This window comes from Falco rusticolus, chromosome 3 (genome assembly GCF_015220075.1).
Source record: "Falco rusticolus isolate bFalRus1 chromosome 3, bFalRus1.pri, whole genome shotgun sequence".
NCBI classification, from domain to species: domain Eukaryota; kingdom Metazoa; phylum Chordata; class Aves; order Falconiformes; family Falconidae; genus Falco; species Falco rusticolus.
The window spans coordinates 55,416,389-55,437,435 of record NC_051189.1 but is presented as its reverse complement, the minus strand read 5'-3'; the positions used below and the strand labels follow the sequence as shown (position 1 = coordinate 55,437,435).

Sequence of the window (21,047 nt, the reverse complement as noted above, 5' to 3'; positions counted from 1 at the left end):
CAAAGTAAAACTAAAAAAAGTAAAACTAAAAGTAAAAACTCTTGTCAAAGATCAGCTTTGACACCGAAGCCACAGTACTGAAGGCCTGGTGATTTCAATATACCAAACCTAGTACTGTCTCCCACTAGACTTCCCAGATTTTCTAAAGCTTTTCCCAGGATTTTCAGAAGAACGCAGGGATGTGGTAGGCTATGTAGACCCTCACAAGCAACTTGGTGCAACAGAAGCAGCCCAGTAGTTACAAGTGATAGTGCAACGCCCTTACATCAACATTATATACAGCTGGAGGGTTTTATTTTGATTTTGTTTGCTCCCTGGCCCAAACGTGCATGTAGTTAAAACTCATTCAGAGGACTGGTGAGTGGTTTGATCTGCCTTCATGTGTAAGCTCAACTGGTGCAGACCTAGAACAGAGCTTCCAGTTTCACTTCTTCAGAAACAATCTGGTCTGCACGCAAAAAGAAATGACTGGGGTACTCGCATCGAAACTGCATTTCCAATCTGAACTAAAACATGAATGCAGGCACAGGCACAACCTGCCTTCCAGTGAAACACCTCCATGGGAACCTGATGCCCGGAGAAAATTCCAGTGTTAAATTTTCTTAACTGCAAAAAATTAGACCCCAGCTCTGTTCTGAAGTGTTGAGCTCACCTGCCGTGGCTGGTTAACCTTTGCTCCTGAAGAAAGCAGCAATCGGATGACATCCAGATAGCCTCCTTGTGCTGCCAGGAAAATTGCAGAAGCTCCGTCCTAAGAACAGATACATCCAGCTTACGCTGTGTTGAAATGATGCCATTATTCCACACAAAACCAAACCAAACTGAATCAGGTTCTTATTTTTAAGCCATTATACCATGTAACAGCAGATATACAGTCACGTTCAAGAAATAATCACCAAAAGGCAAAGTCTGGTTCATAACAAACTATGGTAACATTTTCATTCAGATGCACAAGTGCTGTCTTCCATCATACATCAAAGCCAAGCATCAAGCCACCTGGGTCTGGAATACTAAGAGTCCAGTTCACTGAAGCACTGATCTACATAACTAGAAATTCATTCCTGTATAGCAATATAGGTTCAGTTAGCTTTTATATGTTCATGCAGAAGTGTTCTGCTACATACACACGGTGAAAACACATTCAAAGACTGAAGATTCCAGCACTGAAGTTTGCCCTTGAGGCTCAAGTAGTAAGTACTGTGCCATACTGCTGTGCCACCCCAGCAACTACCATGCCATTGCTCTGGCACATCTTGTAGAAAAGACTTTACCTGTAATACGATAATGTAAAAGTAGCACATGCTAGACAAAATATCTCATAGCCCTATCAGAAACCAGCATTTTCCTGCAAAAAGCTTGTTAAAGAACAAATTGTGAACAAACAAGGGATTTCGTTTTTCCTCAACATTTCTCGTGTAGACGGACTTCATAAAAACTTGTTCCTTTAAACAACAATGTAAAAAAGCATTTTTTCTATGCTTTCATGAAGGTTTTTTGATGAAAAATTTTCAAACAGCATTATAATCCATCCAGCCAACTGGAAGTGGAAATCTGCATTGATGGTGGGACAGGTGTTTACCCATCCTATACCCACAACACTCAGCACAGAGCGTGCTAGGGCAAGTTTTCCCGGGAGGTGAGACTTTTCCAGTGTAAATAGAGACGTGAATGAACCCCTTCATTGCATCTCAGATGAGCAAGTATGCATCTCATACCATCTCATGGATATATTTATCACAAAATACAGGGCATTTTAGTGGAAGCCTGTTGTTGACCCTGTTGGCACATCGCTATGTTGGGACCAAATGCTGCTGTCTGCTGAGAGATACTGCTTACCTGCTCCTCTTCCTGCAAAACTCAGCACAGACTTAGTGAAGCATGAGCTGAATATAGTGCCCCTGGGACTGAATTCAGAATGTTTGACCTTGATTTCAAGAAAAATGTCCTGGTAAACAAGAGAGGTGTCTGCTGGCACTACAAATGCACACCTCTGGGCCCTCTGAGGGGCTCTTTTCTCCAGTTGCTATGCAGGTATACAAAACAGGGTGATTGTATCACATCCTTTGCAGGCTTACTTCAGAGACAGGTATAGTGATAACACTTCCATTTAGAAAGTAGACAAGGTCGTGCAATATTAAAAGAGCTCTTTATTGTAGCATCAATCAAGATGGCAAACCTTGGGTTCCCAATCACCCACTTGATTTGAATTGATGCTGTAATGAGAAAGCTATTTTGAGGCTGTAACATATTTTCATAATATTTCACAATATGTAACATATTTCACAATAAATACCATTTAGTTAGGGTATTCTCTCGTCTTCCTTTCTACCCCTCATGTGACTCAATTTAACACATCTGTCTTGATGGTTTTGAGAGGACTACCCAAACACATGCTCAAAATCCCTCTCATTTAGCCACCTGCTAGTGAAACTGCCAGTCAGATACCACTTTGCAAATGCAGCTTGGCTATGTCCCACTAAAGGACCCACGCTAACACTCATTTTCAAGAGATTTTTTTTTTTGTTTTATTAAGCAGCTGTTTCTGACTGGTATTGCCCAGTCGCTGTGAGCAATAAAAATATGTCTCTAAATCCAATTGCAAATATTGCTCGTTTCCAGGAGTGAAAACAAGGAAGTTATTTTACTGCCTTCACTTCTAGGTAAATGTCTGTAGGTGTGGCAGGATGGCTATTTTTAAACCAAGTGGCAGGTAACCCCTGGGATTACGGTGCAGAGGTATGAATCACTGCCCTCAGATTAGAAAGGCAATTACTATTTGCAGAGCAGCAAGGGTGGAACACCCTGCTTCAGAAATACCGAGTGAGGGCAGCACAGAAGTGGGGATCCCCTGTGTGACCAGTGCACAGCCTCCAGTGCACTGGTGGCTTCTGCAGTCACCAGCCCTCAGCTGCCATGCACACTTGGAGGAGCTCTGAGTGCAACAGCATCCTGCAGATCCAAAGCCCATGGAAATGGCTGAAGAAGCTTGTCCCTGGGGAACAACTTTCCCTTTGTCAGTCTTGAGTGCCCTGGGGTAGGAAAGAGTGGTGGGAAGTGAAGGGAAAATCTGCCACTGGTTTCTGTTGAATGCTGAAAAGCTCAGCTTATTTGCGTCTCTGTTGGAGTAAATTAAACCCAGTGCTTCATTGGCTCAGTCCAGCTTTCTGAAAAGTCAACTAAACAACATCAGTTGAGCTATTTTAACCATTCCTTGCCCCAAACATTGGCAAGCTAGAGATACACAAATAACATAATTTTAACTGATTTTTTTTGTAAAAAAATAAATATATTTAAATATTTTAACTTTTACTACTCTTTCTGGCAGAAAACTGGTGAACTGATTCTCTAGTACCTCAGGGGCTTTATAGGTACGCACCCCTCTGTCCGCAATGCAAATCATGGTAGAACATGACATGGTCTTTTGTTCAAGGCTAATGGATAGCACTCACCTAACCCAGATTTGGTACATATTCTTCATACAGAAAACGAACCAAAAGGCAGAAAAAATTCTTTTCTGATTTTGTGCTGCTTCTCCCAGGATCACGAAAAACAGACAGTTAAAAAAATTCACATCTTAGGAGAGTAGAGTACTATAAAACCACAACGTTTGGCAAATGCTTCTTTGTGCTGGAGCCAGAGTATCTGCTGTTGTCCAAACAACAGCACATTTGTTCCACTACTAGTGTTGTCAATATTATCTGTGTCAAATAACTCACGTAAAGTTGATCGTGAATGTTGGCACCATGCTTCAACAGGGTTTCCACTACTTTTGCATGCCCATACTGACAAGCAGCTAGAAGAGCAGTACCTCCATCCTGTGAAAAAGCAAAGAATAGGTACACTCAGGCAAAAGGGCAGGTGCTGGACTGAGTATCACCATGAAAAAAATCAAATTTTAAGGCTTTTCAGAATTTGGCTCACAGCAGTTCTCTAGTGACCACCTACTGAATCTTTCATAATTTTAGTTCCAAGTCTTGCCACAGGAATCTTTAAACTTGGCTCTGTCACTATAAACATTTTTCTCCTGAGGTTTTTTTAGTGAGGGACAGGAATTAAGAAAATTCTGCCTTTTGTTTCTCGTCTTCTGCTTTCCCACTAGTAGCTTTGTCCCCTTCACAACTCCAAGCTTCTCCATGTTTCTTCCCTTTACAGCCAAATCCCCCACTCCTGCCAAGCTCTTCCTGCTGCTAAAGGACAGCACACCTTTCCCCTGCTCCAAAGCCTACTGATCATCTATTCTTCTTTGGTCAGAACCTCATGCCCTGTCATGTCCTGCCTCCCACCTGTTGACTGTTGGCCTGAAAAAGAGTAGGGAGGATGCATTTGAAAGCATGGTACCTAACTGTGGAAATGTGTATCAGACTAAACCCATGACCTTCAGTGAAAGCCCCATTACTTCTGCTGAAGAAGTGATCCCTGCAGGCAGGATCAACCCCAGGCAGTTATAGTTGCTGCACTCCACCACTAAAGGGAGACCTAGGCACATGCATCAAATCCTGCTTGTAGAGATGCTCCCTTCGGACACATCTGAGAAGAAAAATTGCTCAGTGTCACCGGCAATTGACTCCAAGCCAGCTGAAACCACTGAAATAGCAAATGTGGGTCTTGCCATCTTAAGTGCACTGTGCCCCACTTAAAAATTACCAGTATTTCTGACACTGACATGGAGAGGGAGTTCTTATCTATTCTCTGGGATGGCACCGTGCCATCATGCAAGGATGACAGAGACCCCAAGTCACCCACACCAGAGGTCTTCTTTCTCCTTCCCTGCCTTCTCCCAGTCTCAAGTCCTCCCACCACAAGATAAGGTACCTAAAGTATTTCAGATAAATGGTTTCTAGAGCTGTTATTAATGTGTGCAAAAGATTGTGTTTACCCTCACCTTTGTTCTCTGAAACAGCTCCAAAGTTTTGTCTGAAATTTTCCACACAGACAGATATCCATAAGAGAAGTTACAGCTTGAACGGTCAAATGGTTCTTTTATAATGGGAAGTGCCAATCAAATTTATTAATTCGTGGTGCTATTTCATGCCTATAACAACCTCATGAAAACTCAGGCTCTGACATGACTGAGCTAACCTGCAGGGACTGTCTATAGCTACTCTCAAAACATCATGTTCACCTTTCCTCCCCATGACATTGAAAAGCAAACAAGGCTTGAGTGCCAGCAAAGTCACAGATGTGAAGCTGTTATGTGACAGTCTAAGAATTGCATATTAATTCTGGATTGTTTGATTAAAAATAGTGTGTGAACAGGTCAGTGGAGTTGTTACTCTATAGCTACAATGAGTCATTAGAATTTCCTGTTAAATTAAACTACCCTAACTTAATAGGAACTGCCGGAACAAACCACAAAAGCAATCACAATGGTTCCTGGATTAAAAAACACCTTATACACACTTAAGACAATGGCAAAAGCTAATTGCTTGGTGAAACTTATTTCCTGTCTCCAACCAGCTGAAAGCCATTTTGCTCGAGTAGTGTAACCAGAGAGTACCAGACCAAAGGGCTACAAACAAAACCCAGATATTTTTAAAGACTCTTTCCCTGAAGGAAATGGAGAGAGAAAGGTTAATGAGGTAAAACCAGCAAGTGCGGTATCTGGATGGGAGGTCCTCTGTGGAGAGGCAGGGAAGAACAAGTTTTAGGAAGCTTAAAAATACTGAGATTCCCTGTATAGAGTGTAAATACACATGCTCAGTTAGCTGCATATGGGAATAGTTTGTTTAATGCTTTATGGCCTGGTTTTTGTTTTCTAAAATTCTTGTGTTCTCAACAAACTGCTGTTATTTTAAGAATATTGTTTGGTTATTAACATAATTTCTGGAGGGAACCAAATGACTCATCCCCATTAAAAGGCAGGCCTGCAAAGCTAACCACAGTTTGCACAGCAGAGCTGAAGCCCAATGCTTGGAGTCCAACCGTGTGATCCCACCTTGGGAGATGCCACAGCCTGAGGTTTAAGGAGGGAGACACTTTTCTCAGGATATGTCCAAGTGTCTCGAAATGGGGTTCCTGACCAAGTGTTTGGTTAATTCCAGTGAACAGTTTTAGACAGATACATTTCCAAAATATACCATTTAGATCTTTCAGACTAGAGTGACCAAGATTCCCAGACCACTCTGGTCAGAGTCCAGGGATCAGAAAAAAGCGTTGAGTCGTCCCCCATTCCAGCTGTCCATCCTGAATCAGGTATTTACTGGGTCAAAAAAAATTTGGGTAACAACTCCTTGTTGGACTCAAAGATCTGTCCCTGATCTGGAAGACAAATGGGCTCCAAGGCCTGCTCTACTGTGTGTCTCCAATGAAGCTGAATACATTTAACAGAAGAGTCTGGGATTCATTTGCACTCTCTGGGTAGGGGTACCACTGTGACAAACAGAGATAGGTCCTACTGCAAGAAAGGGAAGTTGGGGGCAGGAATCTTTTCCACTGACCATGTGGTAAGACAGCATTCAGTTAAATCAAGGAATTGTCAAACATTGTGAAAGTCCATGGTTTCTTGGGAGGAGAAAAACTCAGCACCCTCTCGCCCCTATTGAGCTTCCATCTTGCTTTTTCTTATACTTTGTTCCAGCAAGCTCTAGCTGGAGACCCTAATGTTTTACAGGCCGTAGGGAAGGCAGATGAATCATGGCAGGGGTGGGGGGAAATGTAGTAAATGGCAGAGTTTTAACATCCCTTTCAGCCATGTGATTCCCTCTTTCCTTTTTGGCTTCAGCTGAGATGAGTAAAAAGCTGAAGCAGCATCTTTGGTACTGGCAAGCCTCTTGGAAAGTCTGAGCAGGGCAGCAAGTGGGAGCAGGGACACATGAGCAACCACAGAGGCACTTCTGGGGCGATCGCCCTTCTGCAGTGGTCAGAGTGCTGGTGGTGCAGCTGAGAGGAGGCCACATCACCTTGGGTGTTTATTGCTCGGATGCTCTTTCCCTATCACAATGTAGCTTTGATTAACCCTTCACTGCAAACCCTTACAGCTCAGACAGGAGCCAGTTCTCTCAACTACCTCCACAAATCATCTCTGAAACCATTTTTCCCACCCCGCACAGCCTGCCCTCCCTACTGGCGGCACGCACAGCAGCTGCCAATCTCCCGTGTAAGCACTTGGAACAGCAGCACCCGGTAAGACCGCGCTGCCTGGCGCAGACTTCCCTGCTTCTTTGCCTACCTCCTCCTTCACCTCTGCCATCATCACCTGAAAGTAGTTTTGAATTATTTGGTGTTTTATCATCTCTGAAATATGCTACAAGGGAGGGGAACTGATCTTCTGCAATCACTGCCTGCTGAAAAATAGGCTCTGACATACTGTTCAGCCTGCAGTATTGCTCAGAAAGTGTGGCACCATGCAAACCCTTTTAAGAACCCACATGCTTGTAACATGTCTCATAGTAAGAAACAAGAACATGTTTCAACTTGTGATGCATACTTCTAGGACTGTCAGACTGGAACAATGGAGAAGAATATTATTGAATCCTATGCATTTTATAATAGATAGATAGATAGATAGATAAGATATAAAATAACCTTCAATGGTACTATTTATTCTCTTTACAATATCAGCTATTATTGCTAATTACTTTATTATGCTATGTCAGAACAGGTTTGCTTTGACTGCTATAGTGTATATCAACTCTAATAAGGGGTAACAACAATTGAGTGCCTATATTAAAATAGTTCTCCAGCATTTTCATATATAAGTAACAAATGTAGTAATTACAATTTACAGGAAAAAGAAGATGTTGTGCTTTTCATTTCCTTGTTTTAAAGTCTCTGTTTCCTAGGACACATTCTATTTGCCATGTCTTCATTTATAATAGAAAGTGTTTTGCCAATTGATTAATTTTGCAGTGCCCTTTAAAAACAGACAGGATCAGCCATATCTTTTCCAGCATTGCTCCCAGCTGAGTGCCTTAATTGGAAAGTGCCTTATTTCTGACCTGAAAATTGTGTCTGACCTGGCATATTGTGTCAACTATATTGTTTCTGGGGTTTGGGGGAGGTGGAGGAGCCTGCTATCTTAGTCCCCTGTTACCAGAATGGTGGTTTGATGGAATAATTCCGAGCTATGAAAGCCACATCATTAAATCAGAAAATTGAACTGATACAAAAACATACTAGAAGGCCAATGGAAGATGCATACTGTCAATGCAGTAAGTTCTCAGTGGTGCCTACTGCTCAGGCACACACTGCTGCACCAAGTACAAGTTAGTTTCCCACCTAGCCTGAGTCTAAGACTTCAGGAGGTTACCAAATCCCAGTCTGGAAGCTGTAAGCACTTGGACTCCTGTGTCTATATCCTTGTTTCAGAAGAAAAGCTGCAGTCCCCATGCAAGGAATGAAAGAATGAACGTGGCAAGTTCCAGGATAGGTCCCAACATTGATGATGAATCTAGAAAAGCCCTCATACTCCTGTTCGGAGAGAGCAGGCCTTTTCAGCAAAGAGGACATGGGCTTGAAAGCAAACTTCAACTTATTAAACCAGTGTCACTTGGATCTTGCACAGATTAATTTTAACGCAACAATCCTTCGTTCAGATTCCAGGAGCCTTTTCAGGCTCTATAGCTTGTGTCGTACTATGAGTGCTGAAGTGGCTGATGCACCTTCTGAAGATGTGATGAAAAGGAGGGAGTTCTTGGACAGGGATATTTGATGCTACTGGAAAATAGCCTCACATACACACTATGTATCAGTTTTTCATGCTATGTCCCTTGTGAGTTGGTGTTGTTGGATGGCCATCTCAACTGGAAGTGGCAGAAAACTGGCCTGGAGAGGAAGAGCAACCTGCAGCTTAAAATATACTTAGGACTAGCACATGGGCCAAGGCAGGTTTAAATTCAGAGGAAGAGGCAGACAGGAGCATGAGGACTGGGAGCAAAGTTTCAAGGTGAGCAATAGTAGTCCCCAAACCTCCATTTGTCCAAAGACGGGAGCCATCAGGAGTGGCTGAATAAAGAAGTATTTTCTTATCATTTAGATCTTTACGCCCTTTTATCTGCCCTAATGACTCACATCAAGATATTTTGCATGCTTGATAAAGGATCATATATTGTCATGAAGGATCAGACAATTTCAAGCCTTCTTGGATTGGTTCACCTTCTGGGCCAAGTCTTGGCCTCTTCACAAACTCCTAGTTCTCAGGCTGTGGAAAGGTTTGGTGAAAACATACTTGCTCCCCTAGACAGAATAAGGTACTCAGGCTCTGTCTTCCCTCCTCACCAAGTTTCCTCCCTTGACCGCTTTCCTTCCCTCTGCAAAAACACTTGCCCAATTGCCTGCTGAGCTGCAGTGAGTAGTCCGGGCTCTTCCTACGCCTGGGACACCTCTCCTCCTTCAGCATGGCTTTGGGGCCTTTTTATAGACCAGATGACTCAAAGGACAGTGTAAGTTCACTCGCTGAATGCAAGAGAAGATAATCCTTCTGAATCTTGCTCTCACCCATACCCTGAAACAAAAGGCTGAGAAGCAACCCTTATTTTAACGTGCAGCTTCTCCCAATAACTCTGTCCTACATGAGATTATTCAGCACTTTAAAATCCAGCTGTTGTATTTAACATTGCAACCTCCTGTGTTGCCAGGTTCCACGGCTGCACTTCATGTTGTGTTAAACAGCCACAATTTCATTCATATTTTTGAATTTACTGATTGCTGCTGTGGTCAGAATTGCTTACCACAAGCATAGCTCCGTGGGGTACCCGAATCCTACTGTATGGGCATGTGTTGACTCTGGCCACAAAACCTCAGGATTTTTAGTCCCAGGAGCATCATGAGTTGAGTCTCTGATGTTCTGTCAATTCTCTTAGTATTTAAAGCCTATATTTCCAGGAACTCTGGAAAGCAGGTAAGAGTTGAGGAAATCATTTGAATCACAGACTATATAACATCTTCAAAAACTGGTTACTGTGTGGTAAAGAACTATTCCTTCTTCTTCAAATACATCACTATCGCTCCCAGGGTAAGTGACTGGCAAGTGTCCTTCCCAGATTATGGGAATGCTCCAGAATATGGCCAGCACGTCAAGGACAAGAATATTTAATGGATATACACTGCTTTTGGTTCTGTTTGCTGAAGGTAGAGGTGCTAGTACTGCCTTGGGCAAAGAAATGGAGTCAATATACTGCTGTAAGTGATGCATTGCTGTTCTTGATGCTGTTTGCCCCATAAGGGGTGATGAACCAGACCAAGGCTCTGCTGTTTGTGCTTTTGGCTATTCTAAGAAGATTTTGAAAAAGGACCTGTCTGAACAAAGATACAGAAGCTCTGACATGCATTTCACCTTCTTGTCACAGATGGGTAAAGGGGAATTTGGGGAGGACTGAAGCCATTGTACTCTATGTATCTTATGGTGGTATGCAAAGACATCCTAATGTAGGCAAAAATTTCAGTCTATGCAAGTGAAGTACAAACACACCTAAAATGGGTTCCTACCTAACATATACAAAAAGACCCTTTGTTCTTATGTTGGAGGATGGTTTAAGAAGAAAGACTGGTATCACTGTCAAGGGAATGAACTTTGATCAAGTTATGCCATTAAGTTTAGTAGTAAAAGCTAGTCCCAAGTTAATATTTTTACAATATATAACATTACTGATATTACTCAGAAAACGTTCAAGTGAGGAAATTCTTTTATCATCTTCCTGCTGCCATGTCATGTTTCATGTGAATAGGAAGAGATAGCCTTGATTTTCAGAATGTATCAGCATGCAAAACCAGACCCATCATCTTACTTTATTCTTAAATTCAGTGGAGGCTCCAAATTCAAATAGAAACTTCACTACATCGTTGTGGCCTTGCTGTGCAGCAAAGAACAGAGAAGTTGCACCTGACTGTAATGAAAAAATGGATTAAAAAAAAACCCAAACACATAACACAGTTGACTGAAGTATACACATTTCAAATGAAAAAGTATTGAGCATAATCATTTGAATATCAGCTGAAAAGACATGACGGTTTTGAGGACCGCAGAGGACACCTGGTACCTCAGGTCAGTTTTCTTCCCATTATACCAAGAAATCTGTTCAGCATCATACATTTGAGTAAAATCCAAGTTTCACAAGGGGCTTCTGCACAGAGTTTCTAATACACATCTCTTAGGATTCACTCACTTCTAGCCAGTCACCAGATAGGGAAAGCAAGCCCAGAGCAAGAAAAGAACAGTCTTGCACAACAGAGGAACAGCCAATTTGAAACCAACCCCTACTCCATCTGCTACTACAACCTGAGAGAAATAGGAGCATGCGATCATTTTGGATCAAGGTGTGGAAAGACCAGGGAGGTGGTTATTTAGTACAGCAGAGTTCCAGCTGGCTTGGCTCTCCACTGACAAAATGTGACTGTTGTTGGTGTAGTCTCATCCTCATCTCTTGCAGCAGTATCTCCCCATCCAGCCAATCCCTGCAACCATGACCAGCCCTGCAACTCGGGCTTTTCTGTGACCTCACCGAAGAACTGAAATCTCACATTTTATACTAGTTGTATAAAATACTGTCATTAACATGTGAGTAAATCAGGACCCAAAAAATGAATGTCTAAGCTTCTAAAGGCTGGACAGAAGGAAAATGGGAAGGGAAGGGAAGGGAAGGGAAGGGAAGGGAAGGGAAGGGAAGGGAAGGGAAGGGAAGGGAAGGGAAGGGAAGGGAAGGGAAGGGAAGGGAAGGGAAGGGAAGGGAAGGGAAGGGAAGGGAAGGGAAGGGAAGGGAAGGGAAGGGGAAAAAGACAACAAGCAGGCTTTCTTGATCTCTCATCCCATATAAAAAGTGTAGGAAAGGGGGGCTACACATTAAATTCACTCCAGTGCCAAAAGCCTTTACAATATCATGCAGCACCATGAGGCCATTTCAAAACCCCCTCTCCCAGAAACATTTATGGGGCTCTCACTTCCCCAACCTTCACAACAACTTCAAAGAATGAAAGCAATGGTTTGAGTATGTGGATTTAGTTTCAGAACAATGCCATTGGTCTTTAGGGCTTAAACTTCATCTGCTTTGCTTCCCGTCTGCAACAGAGTGATTTTGGATGATTTCAGTCTTTCTTTTTTTGTTGGCTTGCTGAATCAGTATGTCCTGAGTGATACTCAAGAGCAGCTCCATAAAACTGTTCTCAACATTTCCTTTTGTTGCTGCTTTTCAAGCAATATTTACCTAAGGGAAGGGACATGTTTAAATGCATGTTTTGTTGGAACAGGACCCCATTGAAAGACACTGACAATCATGGTTAGAGCAAGTTTAGACCAGTAAGTGCAAAGACACTTATATCATCGAACATGGCATTCACTGACTCAGTAACTTGCAGATGTCAGCATGAGATTAATGCCTGAGTTCCAGGTAACCAAGGATGAGAAACATTGGCTTGTATTGTTAAAGCAACAAGCATACAGCTGTCCTGTACTGCCTGCTGCCATCCTGTGTTACTGCATAGCCTCCTTAAACTGCTCTGCTCTGAAGACCAGTACAACTGTCACTGTCCTGAAGCAATTCTGCCCTCTGTGTAGCCAGCGCACAGACCAGAGTGGCTGCAGGTACTCCTTACAACCATTTGGGTGGAGTATGAGGGGAAGGAACTTTCCCAAAACCTGCTGCTGATACTCCTTCCACAAGCAAGCATGTCATGGTGTGAGAGATGCCCTGAATGCAAAGCAGAGATGCAGGGAAGGGTACAGGTGGTTAAGGTGTGTGATTGTTGAGATGAACTGGCTCACACTAGGAGGCAGAAACTCCACGGCATAATAATCCCTGGTCTAGCAATGGCATCCACTCCATTTTAATGACCAGACCTTGCAAATCAAAAGGCAAAGGACTTCTCCTTATCATTTATCCCATCCAGAGAGCTGTAAATTACTGTGCTAATAAGTAAACTGCAGCTGCATAAATGGTGTAACCCTGGAGGGTTAAACCTTAGATATGACTGCCCCTCACCAACCAGGTGTACTGGAAATATTTGATGAATTACTTATAAGCATACCTCCGGCATCTCCTTTTCTATTATAATCTCCAGACATCCGGTTCCTTGATGTCCTCAGAACAGACCCTGTTTACACAAGTACTGCACAGCAAATGACAAAGAAGCAACTGGCAAAAAACAGCACACTCTTTTATTATTTGTAATAAACCACTTAATCCATCCCTGTTTGAATGCAGAACTTCTCCTACCTCTCTCTGCAGATTGATATCTGCTCCTTGCAACACCAGTTCCCGTACACAATCTATGTGGCCATAGTAAGATGCCACCATCAGAGCTGTTGTGCCAAGCTGGGAGTAAGGAAAAACAAGTCAGTACCTTCAACAGACACCTCTAGCAACAAATCAGGCTGTCTGGAAGAGAGCACCTATTTTGAAAAGCTGAAGGAAGCTTGTAATCACTGAAAAACTTGCTATAATTTAAAACTTACTATCAAGAATACTTTGAAAATGAGCAGTCATAAAGTAAAAAGTTACAGACTTGCCTGCATTGCTAAGGCCTGACCATTCAATAAATGGGTATGCAATGACTTCACCTTATTGTCCCAAAATAAGTACCGCAAGAATAACAAGATTAGTTTGCATTTATACACAGCATTTTTATCACAGAATCCCAAGGATCTTTGCATCATTTTCAGAAGAATAACTTTAAACACAGGAGCTGAGTGACTCAGCTGAGTCATTTAATTCTGAGTCATAGTCAGGAGTAAGGTCTGGGTGATTTGAATACTAATTCCCTATCCAAATAACAAGAGTAAACTCACTCTGTGACTCTTCACATTATATGAAAGAACTTTCCATACTAGAACCATGCATTCAAGTTTCCTCAGTACACCATAAGGTCACTGCTCCAGCAAACCAAGTAAGACAGGTGTACGGACAATACATGGAAACCACATGCATAAAGATGAAACCCATCCTTCTAAAACATTCACACACACACCAGTTCAAATTAAAGAAGGAATGTGTGACATTGCAAAAAAGAAGCATGCAGCCTTAATCGTATGAAAATATTGTAGTCTAGAAAATCTGTATGCTTGATATAATTAATAAGTCAGGATATTTTACAGTGCATTGCAGAAATTCTTGACCACAGTTAGCCTTCTTTTGAGAAAAAACAAGCAATAGTGGACCGTATTTCTTTACTCTGATCTCTGTCCTTCATGCCCCCACCTGAACATCCCTCCCTCCCTGTCAGAATGACAGTCATAGCAGCAGCTCCAGAAGTACTGCAGGACACATACTTGCCTACAGGGCAAAAATGAAATGAAAATTAAAAGATAGGTTAAAGTCAATGGGCTCTTGCACTTTGAAGGTATTCAAACTGAGAGAAACTGTGGCTGGTCCATGTTTCAGGCTGGCCTGTACAACTCCTAGTAAGTCAGTTCCAATGCCAAACAAAAACCTGGGAACTTCTTGACCTCAGTTTTCCCCTCCTATTTGCCACAGCTTAGTACTATCAAGTATCTCTCCATATGCTGTAGCAGAATAGGAAAACATCCCCATTATCTGTGTTTTCAACCCTTTTCTAATCTCAAAACTAATTTCAACCCGTGCCAATTACAGTAAGGAATCCCCATGGAATCTAACTGTCATGTGTCTGGGCTCCTCTTTGCTTGGCAAGCTTACTGTGCCTTCATGTTAGTGCCAAGTCCAGGAGACACTGGGGTGGGGGAAGAAGAAGTTAGGAGGCCAGCAGTTCTTGTAATTATGAGGAGCTCTGCTAGCTGACAGAATCATTGCTACCTGGGCTTGGTTGAGTCGACTCTTCACCGTGATCTATTACTACAATGACATTTCCTTGCAAAGAGAAGCCCGAGGTGCTAGGATCAGTGTTTTAAATGTCAGCACCACAACTAACTAGTACACATTTTTGAGTGCTGGCAAATTCCTAACCCCTTGCCACTGATGTAAATCATCACTCTATTTTACCTTGAGTTTCAAACTTGCTTTCTGACAAGAGAAAGTTTTAAATCATCCCTAAGTGCCATAAGACCCTCAAATGTCTCATGTTAGATCCCTGCCGCACCCTGTGCACAGTGGTCTATGGAAAGTGATGTAAAATCAGTGCCGTGGGTGTAGGTGCATTGTGTGCATACGCTGTCTTTGCAGTCCACATCTACTCGCCCACTGTTCAGCAGCAGCTGGAGGAGAGCCAGGTTTCCTTTTCTCGCAGCCCAGAATGCAGCATTGGCAAGTGGTGTTTCCTTCTGGTGGGGGGGAAAAAAAAAAAAAAAAAAAAAAAAAAAAGCAGAATTAAAATACTTTGGAAGATATCTTGCACAAACACATACATGCAAATTCTGCATTCAAGCCAGGCAAGTTTCAGCTTAGAGTGCTGTTCTTTCAAAACCAGAGCATGGAAGGGAAGCTAATTTAATTTCTTTGTGCAATTAAAGAGACCAGTCTTCCTGTGCCACCTCTTGTTGTTTCAGGTCTTGCCTGTGTCCATGGCAGCCTATGTCTCTTAGCTTGCTCTGCAACAAGAGACGACGATGCCAGTCCGGATCCACAGGGAAACATCACAAAAAACAACGTGCTGACTGGTACCTCTAACGTCTGATTCTGTAGTGGGGCTGGGCACAGTTAGAGAGGCTGAATCATCCTGCTGACATATCCTGCTGCAGGACATCCTCCTGGGTTTCAGGTTAGCTCTCTGCCATCTCCTTCTTTTCTGCATATGAAGTCCCAATACAGGAAAAGTATTCCTCACGCATCTCCCATACTGTTTGGTCTGCCTCCTCCATGAAATTAACACCCTGTAACTGTGGGCATATAAGATATCTCCTGGGTGATGCTAGGAAAAAAAGGTTAAAATCTTGCTGTCTATAGACTTACAGATTCATTTACTAGGTATGCAAGGCAATATGTAAGGCAAAATTAGGAAACTCTGAAATCTAGATAACACAGGCCACTGTTAAACAAATTGGTAGTAATATAATACTCTCTTGAGGCTTTCTTAGTCCTAGAAACAATGCCACCGTGTGACTTCTCCTAGGTAGGAGCAAATTATCCCTGCCCCAGCATAGGAGGAGGGCAGCAGAAAAAGATGCGGACTTTGCTACTGACTCCTTACGCAGTCCATGCAGGCAGCTGCCAGAATGCTGCCTTGCCAGGTAAGCACCGTGATGGGTAAGTGCAGAGGGGAAACAACACTGTGATGGCAACGGTACGTATCCTAGAGCAGGCTCATGCCACTGATTTTTTAATAAGGTCCAAACCCACCAACAGTTCAGCAAAGCCTTGTTTCACTTATAGTCATCTTGGACCAAAACAGTGTCAAAAACACCCGGGGGCCTTGCTCTCTGGTGAATCCTGCCTTCAGGATAACCCAAAGACTGCAGAGTGGACGTAAAAGTCAATCATTCCGCTTCAGAAAATGTAGTATACACTTCTCTGTCTTTAAATGTCAATGCACACTTGTGATAGAAAACCAGGACTGAATGTTTTTATGGTTGATACTTAAAATGCACACATAGAGCAGAATCTAAATTATTTCCTTGACAGACATGCAGGTAATAAACTTCGCAGAAACCAGCAGACACAAGATCAATCCTGTACGAATCTCTCGCAGATCTGTTGCACTGAGCACTTTCCATGGGTTGCATTTTTAGTATTCTTAGGTTGGAAAACTGGCAGCTGTTAGAGACGAGAGAAGTTTCAACCAGTCAATAAATTATAAGGCACCTCCTTATAATTATAATAAACTGGTAGTGGTATTTCTCGTACCAGCACACACAGGGGCAGGAGTCTGAAAATTTTAGCAAGCACAATAAGCTAAAATTTTGATCTTCCTTTTACAGCTAATACATTTCACCTGATGAATCTGCAGATAATGTTGATCAAAGTCAAGCTAGCAGTTTATACCCTTCTTGCTGGCAATGCAGTAGAGTTTTCCTATCTTTACCCTTACAACCACTAAAATTTTATGTAAAAGCAAACAATTGACCAAAACACACAGTGGCCCACGTTGCCCTTTTTGCTCTGATTTATTAGGCAGATATTTATTTTTAGAGCTGGTAGTTAGGAACATTGTCTTATTGTCTTTATTATTATGATATTCTGTGGCAAGCTATTGCCAAAGAATTATATTTAGATGTTACAGAATGGGAAATCAAATTCCTTACCTTTATTGTCTCACTCTCTGCCTTAAAGTTTTAGAAAGCTTTGGGGTATGGCAATATATTCATACAGGGAAAGATTTATTTCATTTAGCCCAGTTTTCACTACAAGGGTACAGTAGCAATGTGACTGCATTTTATTATGTCTATCAGGCAACAGCTTTATTGATCAGGTAGGCAGGAAGTAGAATCAATGTTCAGGAACTCTTTACAGGCTTTCATCAATTTACACGAGGAGAGAACTAAGTTGCTGGTGTTACTCTAGTCTGGAAGTAGAAGTCCAAAGTCTTTAGCTTTACCAGTCATAAATTCCTATCTCTTCCCTCCCCCGCACCCCCCCCCCCCCCCCCCCCCCCGTTAATTCCTACAGTAACCCTCCAGCAAATTTGTCCTCATACCTTGGATCAGACCCAAGGAATAGCAGAATGCTCCATTGCATCAAAGCCATGAAATCAGATTTTTCCCAGTGGTGCTTTTTACCCAATCTGGAATGACTACTGTCAGTGCTGGCACTTTCCCCTTGTGCCCCTGCATCGCTGGGCATTCCTTGTATGAAAGTACAGTATACAGCACACTCAGACCACCAACCACGTAGTGATTAGATTAAAAAAGCAAACACAGATCTGAGCTATTTTACTTGCTAAGATGAATGGAATGGGCAAAATCATTCAAATGACCTGGGCACCCTACAAGGACAGCCTCAAGGAGTACCACGTGGCAATTTCTCTTCTGCTTTCAAACCTAGAATTTACACATCTGTGCTCTTCATTTTCAGGTGATATCAGCAATGCTGACATCACTGGTAGGCAAAATGTAAGATGCTATTTTAGGAGTAATAATATGATTAACTGAACAATTTTTGAGCGATAAGTGAGTTTTAAACCACAGGATGTGACATAAGCCTTGACTGCTGTTGTTCAGTTATGAACTCAAACCTCTCTCATCAGATACTTCTTAGGGAGAGGTAACGTGCAATTTCAAGAGATTAACTGCATATAATTTTAATGTAATTCTTATTATAAAGCTAGCCTGCTCCTAAAGCCTCCTTAAAGTAAACAATTGATCCTCAGCATTGATAGTCTGGGAACACAACGTAATAAATGTTTGAAAAAGTGATTAGCTAATAGCTGTGGTGAAAATTACATGTTTCATTATGTCATTTGCTCCAGCATCAGTAGCTTTCAGGATACAATTTCCTCTACTTCATCAAGATCTCTAAAGCATTATTTCAAACTCTGGCTGTGCTATTAATTTCATTTGTTTATATACTTTTACAAGTGCCCAAAGATGGAAAGCTGGCATTATATTCATGCTATATTCACACCAAGCAAAAATACTTACTTAAAAAATGGCCTAAAGGAAAATCTATGTTACAAATCTGGCAAGACCATTTCTATGCAGGAATGCAGAAAAAATAAAATGTGATAACATATTTATGAGTGTCATCTTAGGAATATTGAGGGGGAAAGTATCAGTTAAATGCTGTGGTCAGTAGCTCCTGCTCCCTGCTTTACCTGTGACGAGCTGTTTGCAGAGAAGTGGGTCACTGGGGTAAAAGCTGAGGTGCAAGAGTGCAGTTCTTAAACAGCGATCTTGAAGATGAAAGGAAAGAGGCAATAGGCAAAGAGAAAGAGAGGAGAAAGGGAACACTACCCTAACAGCTTGTTCCTTTCACTGTCAAAATGCAAGAAAATTCCCTTTACTTTCTGTTTCTAAGTAAGTCTTAATGGAAAGGAGGAATTGGGTAAAAAGTTTAAGAAAAAGAACTGGAAATCAGGATCAAGCATGATATGATGGAAAATGTTAGTGGGACTTAGAAGGAAAGAGAGAGGACTTTATTAGATAGCAATATATCTCATATATAGGATCCTGGTAAAATAGAAAGGCTGTTCAAGATATAAATGTAAGTTGGACAGGCAAAAGCTGGTAGAATAAGAGAGGATATTTGTGTGTATAGACAGTGAGAAAGAAAGATAAATGCTACCTCATGGGTAAGTAGGATAATAAGATGGAAAACATGAATAGACAGTGGCAAACAGAGACTGTAGGAATCCAAGGTAAGTACACAGTCTTCTGAGTGAAAGAGAAAACGCCAAGCAAAAAGACACGGAAAAGAGAGAGAAAGCAGAGGGAGGTGGGGGCTGCAGTTCTCCAGAGCGAGCTGCCTTGAAGGGGGAGTACTTGAGGGAACAGAAAGTAAGAAATAGGGCACAAAAAAGGAGCTGAAAGTAATAGAACAGAAAAGAAGACCTGAAGGACAAGGTAAAAAATCAAGGAGGCCAAAAAAGGAGAAGGGGGCAAGAAGAAGGGGCTGGCATCACCAGGAACATGGGGTTAGCATCCATTAGGGTGGATCCTTGTAAGGGATGAAGGGGGGAAAAAACTCACTGAGGCAGAATGGAGGGACAGAAGACACTAAGAATGGGGGCGGGGATGGGTGAGTGGAAAAGAAAAAAAAAAAAAAAAAAGCAGGTATGAGACCAATGCAGGACCAAAAAGGGGATGTCCACAGAGATTTCACCACCCATTGTAAGGCTGAGCTGCACTGTGAGCAAAGGTACCCTGCTTCGGTGAAAATTACATGCTTCATTATGCCATTTGCTCCAGCAATGGCAACTTTCAAGATACAATTTCTTCTACTTCATCATGATCTCTAAAGCATCATTTCAAACTCTGGCTGTGCTATTTATTTCGATTGTTTATATACTTCTACAAGAGCCCAGAGATGAAAAGCTGGCATTAGGTACATCGGGGCTTTAAGTGCAGGTGGAAACCACCTGCTGTACCACCATTGAACTAACATGGTGCCACCCCAGCACCAGTACTCCTGGAGGGGAAGTTCCTTGACAGGATTGAGAGGCAAGTAAATGAAATAATCCATCAGAGAAAGCAATGCAATGCAAGCAACACAGCAAAGGGCTGGCACAGAGCTGGTGATCAATAAGAGAAGGGCAAGCACAGCATCCAGAAAGCGCATAACTGGGAAGATGTACATCTAGCATAAATATTAGCATCAGCAAATTGCTCACTGCTCTCCTTGCCAATTCATTTTACTAATCCTGTCCTTAGATCAAAAAAAAAAAAAAAATTCAGGCGATCTTTTAAAAATGACTGCTCTTGCATGGGTTTGGACGAAAAAAGTACAAAAAGTGACAGGAAGTGCAGGGAGAGAAGGGAACGAACCAGGCTGACTTCAGTTGCCACCACAGCCTGAAACGGAGAGCACGGACAAACGATACCTCCTAACTATTACACAACCAGCACCAGCAGAGATGATCAGAAAAGTGGAGAGAGGAGGCTCCCGACTGCACCAAAACCCACAGCACTGAGCCTGGCCACCCTAAAGCCGGCGTAAAGCTTCATGGAGGCTCCCGGTTTATGTAACACTATCCATCCATCCATCCATCCATCCATCCTTTGGGGGATGCCAGCTGGGGAAAGCACCCGCTCCATCAGCTGCCACCGCAGCGCACCCGGGGCACCCCACAGCCCGAGAGGGAGGCATGCTTCTCTTTGCTTTCCTCCTGCCCTAAACCGCCCTCGTTTTTCCTACAAAAAATAATACATCGATCCCCAACTCCAAGAACACGACGGAGCATTTCGCGGGCTGCCGGCACAGCGAGCACAAAGCGGGAGGCCAAACGCGCGTCCCCCCGCCCCTCTCCCCACGCCCGGCTCACCTTGAACGACATCCTGCACATCGCAGCGCCCCGCCCCGCCCCGCGCAGCCCCGCCCCGCGCAGCCCCGCCCCGCGCAGCCCCGCCCCGCGCAGCCCCGCGCCGGTCCCACCCGCGCCCACCGGCGCCCCGTGCAGCGCGGGGCCGGGGCGGGGCCGGCGCCTCCCACCCGCATGACTTTATGCTCATGGGTTTCTGGCTGCTATTCCCCTTAAAAGTTTTTTTGGAGGAGGGGAGTGTTCTTGTTGTTCTTGTTGTTCTTGTTGTTCTTGTTATTATTTTCACTATTATATTA

General features: G+C 42.8%; 1 protein-coding gene across 2 annotated transcripts in view; it reads right to left on the bottom strand.

Annotated features, from left to right (window-relative positions):
• ANKRD29 (ankyrin repeat domain 29) overlaps nucleotides 1–21,047 on the bottom strand; it is a 51,212-nt gene that overhangs the window by 13,310 nt on the left and 16,855 nt on the right. The window contains exons 1-6 of one of the 2 annotated variants that reach the window (XM_037382030.1): nucleotides 20,755–20,801; nucleotides 15,053–15,163; nucleotides 13,146–13,244; nucleotides 10,725–10,823; nucleotides 3,717–3,815; nucleotides 653–751 (exon numbers count right to left, since the gene is read on the bottom strand). In XM_037382030.1, the coding sequence (XP_037237927.1) occupies nucleotides 653–751; nucleotides 3,717–3,815; nucleotides 10,725–10,823; nucleotides 13,146–13,244; nucleotides 15,053–15,163; nucleotides 20,755–20,775 (528 nt within the window). In that variant the 5' untranslated portion in view covers nucleotides 20,776–20,801. Of the gene's footprint in view, nucleotides 1–652; nucleotides 752–3,716; nucleotides 3,816–10,724; nucleotides 10,824–13,145; nucleotides 13,245–15,052; nucleotides 15,164–20,754; nucleotides 20,802–21,047 lie in introns of those variants that run through there. The other variant, XM_037382031.1, reaches the window with a different exon arrangement.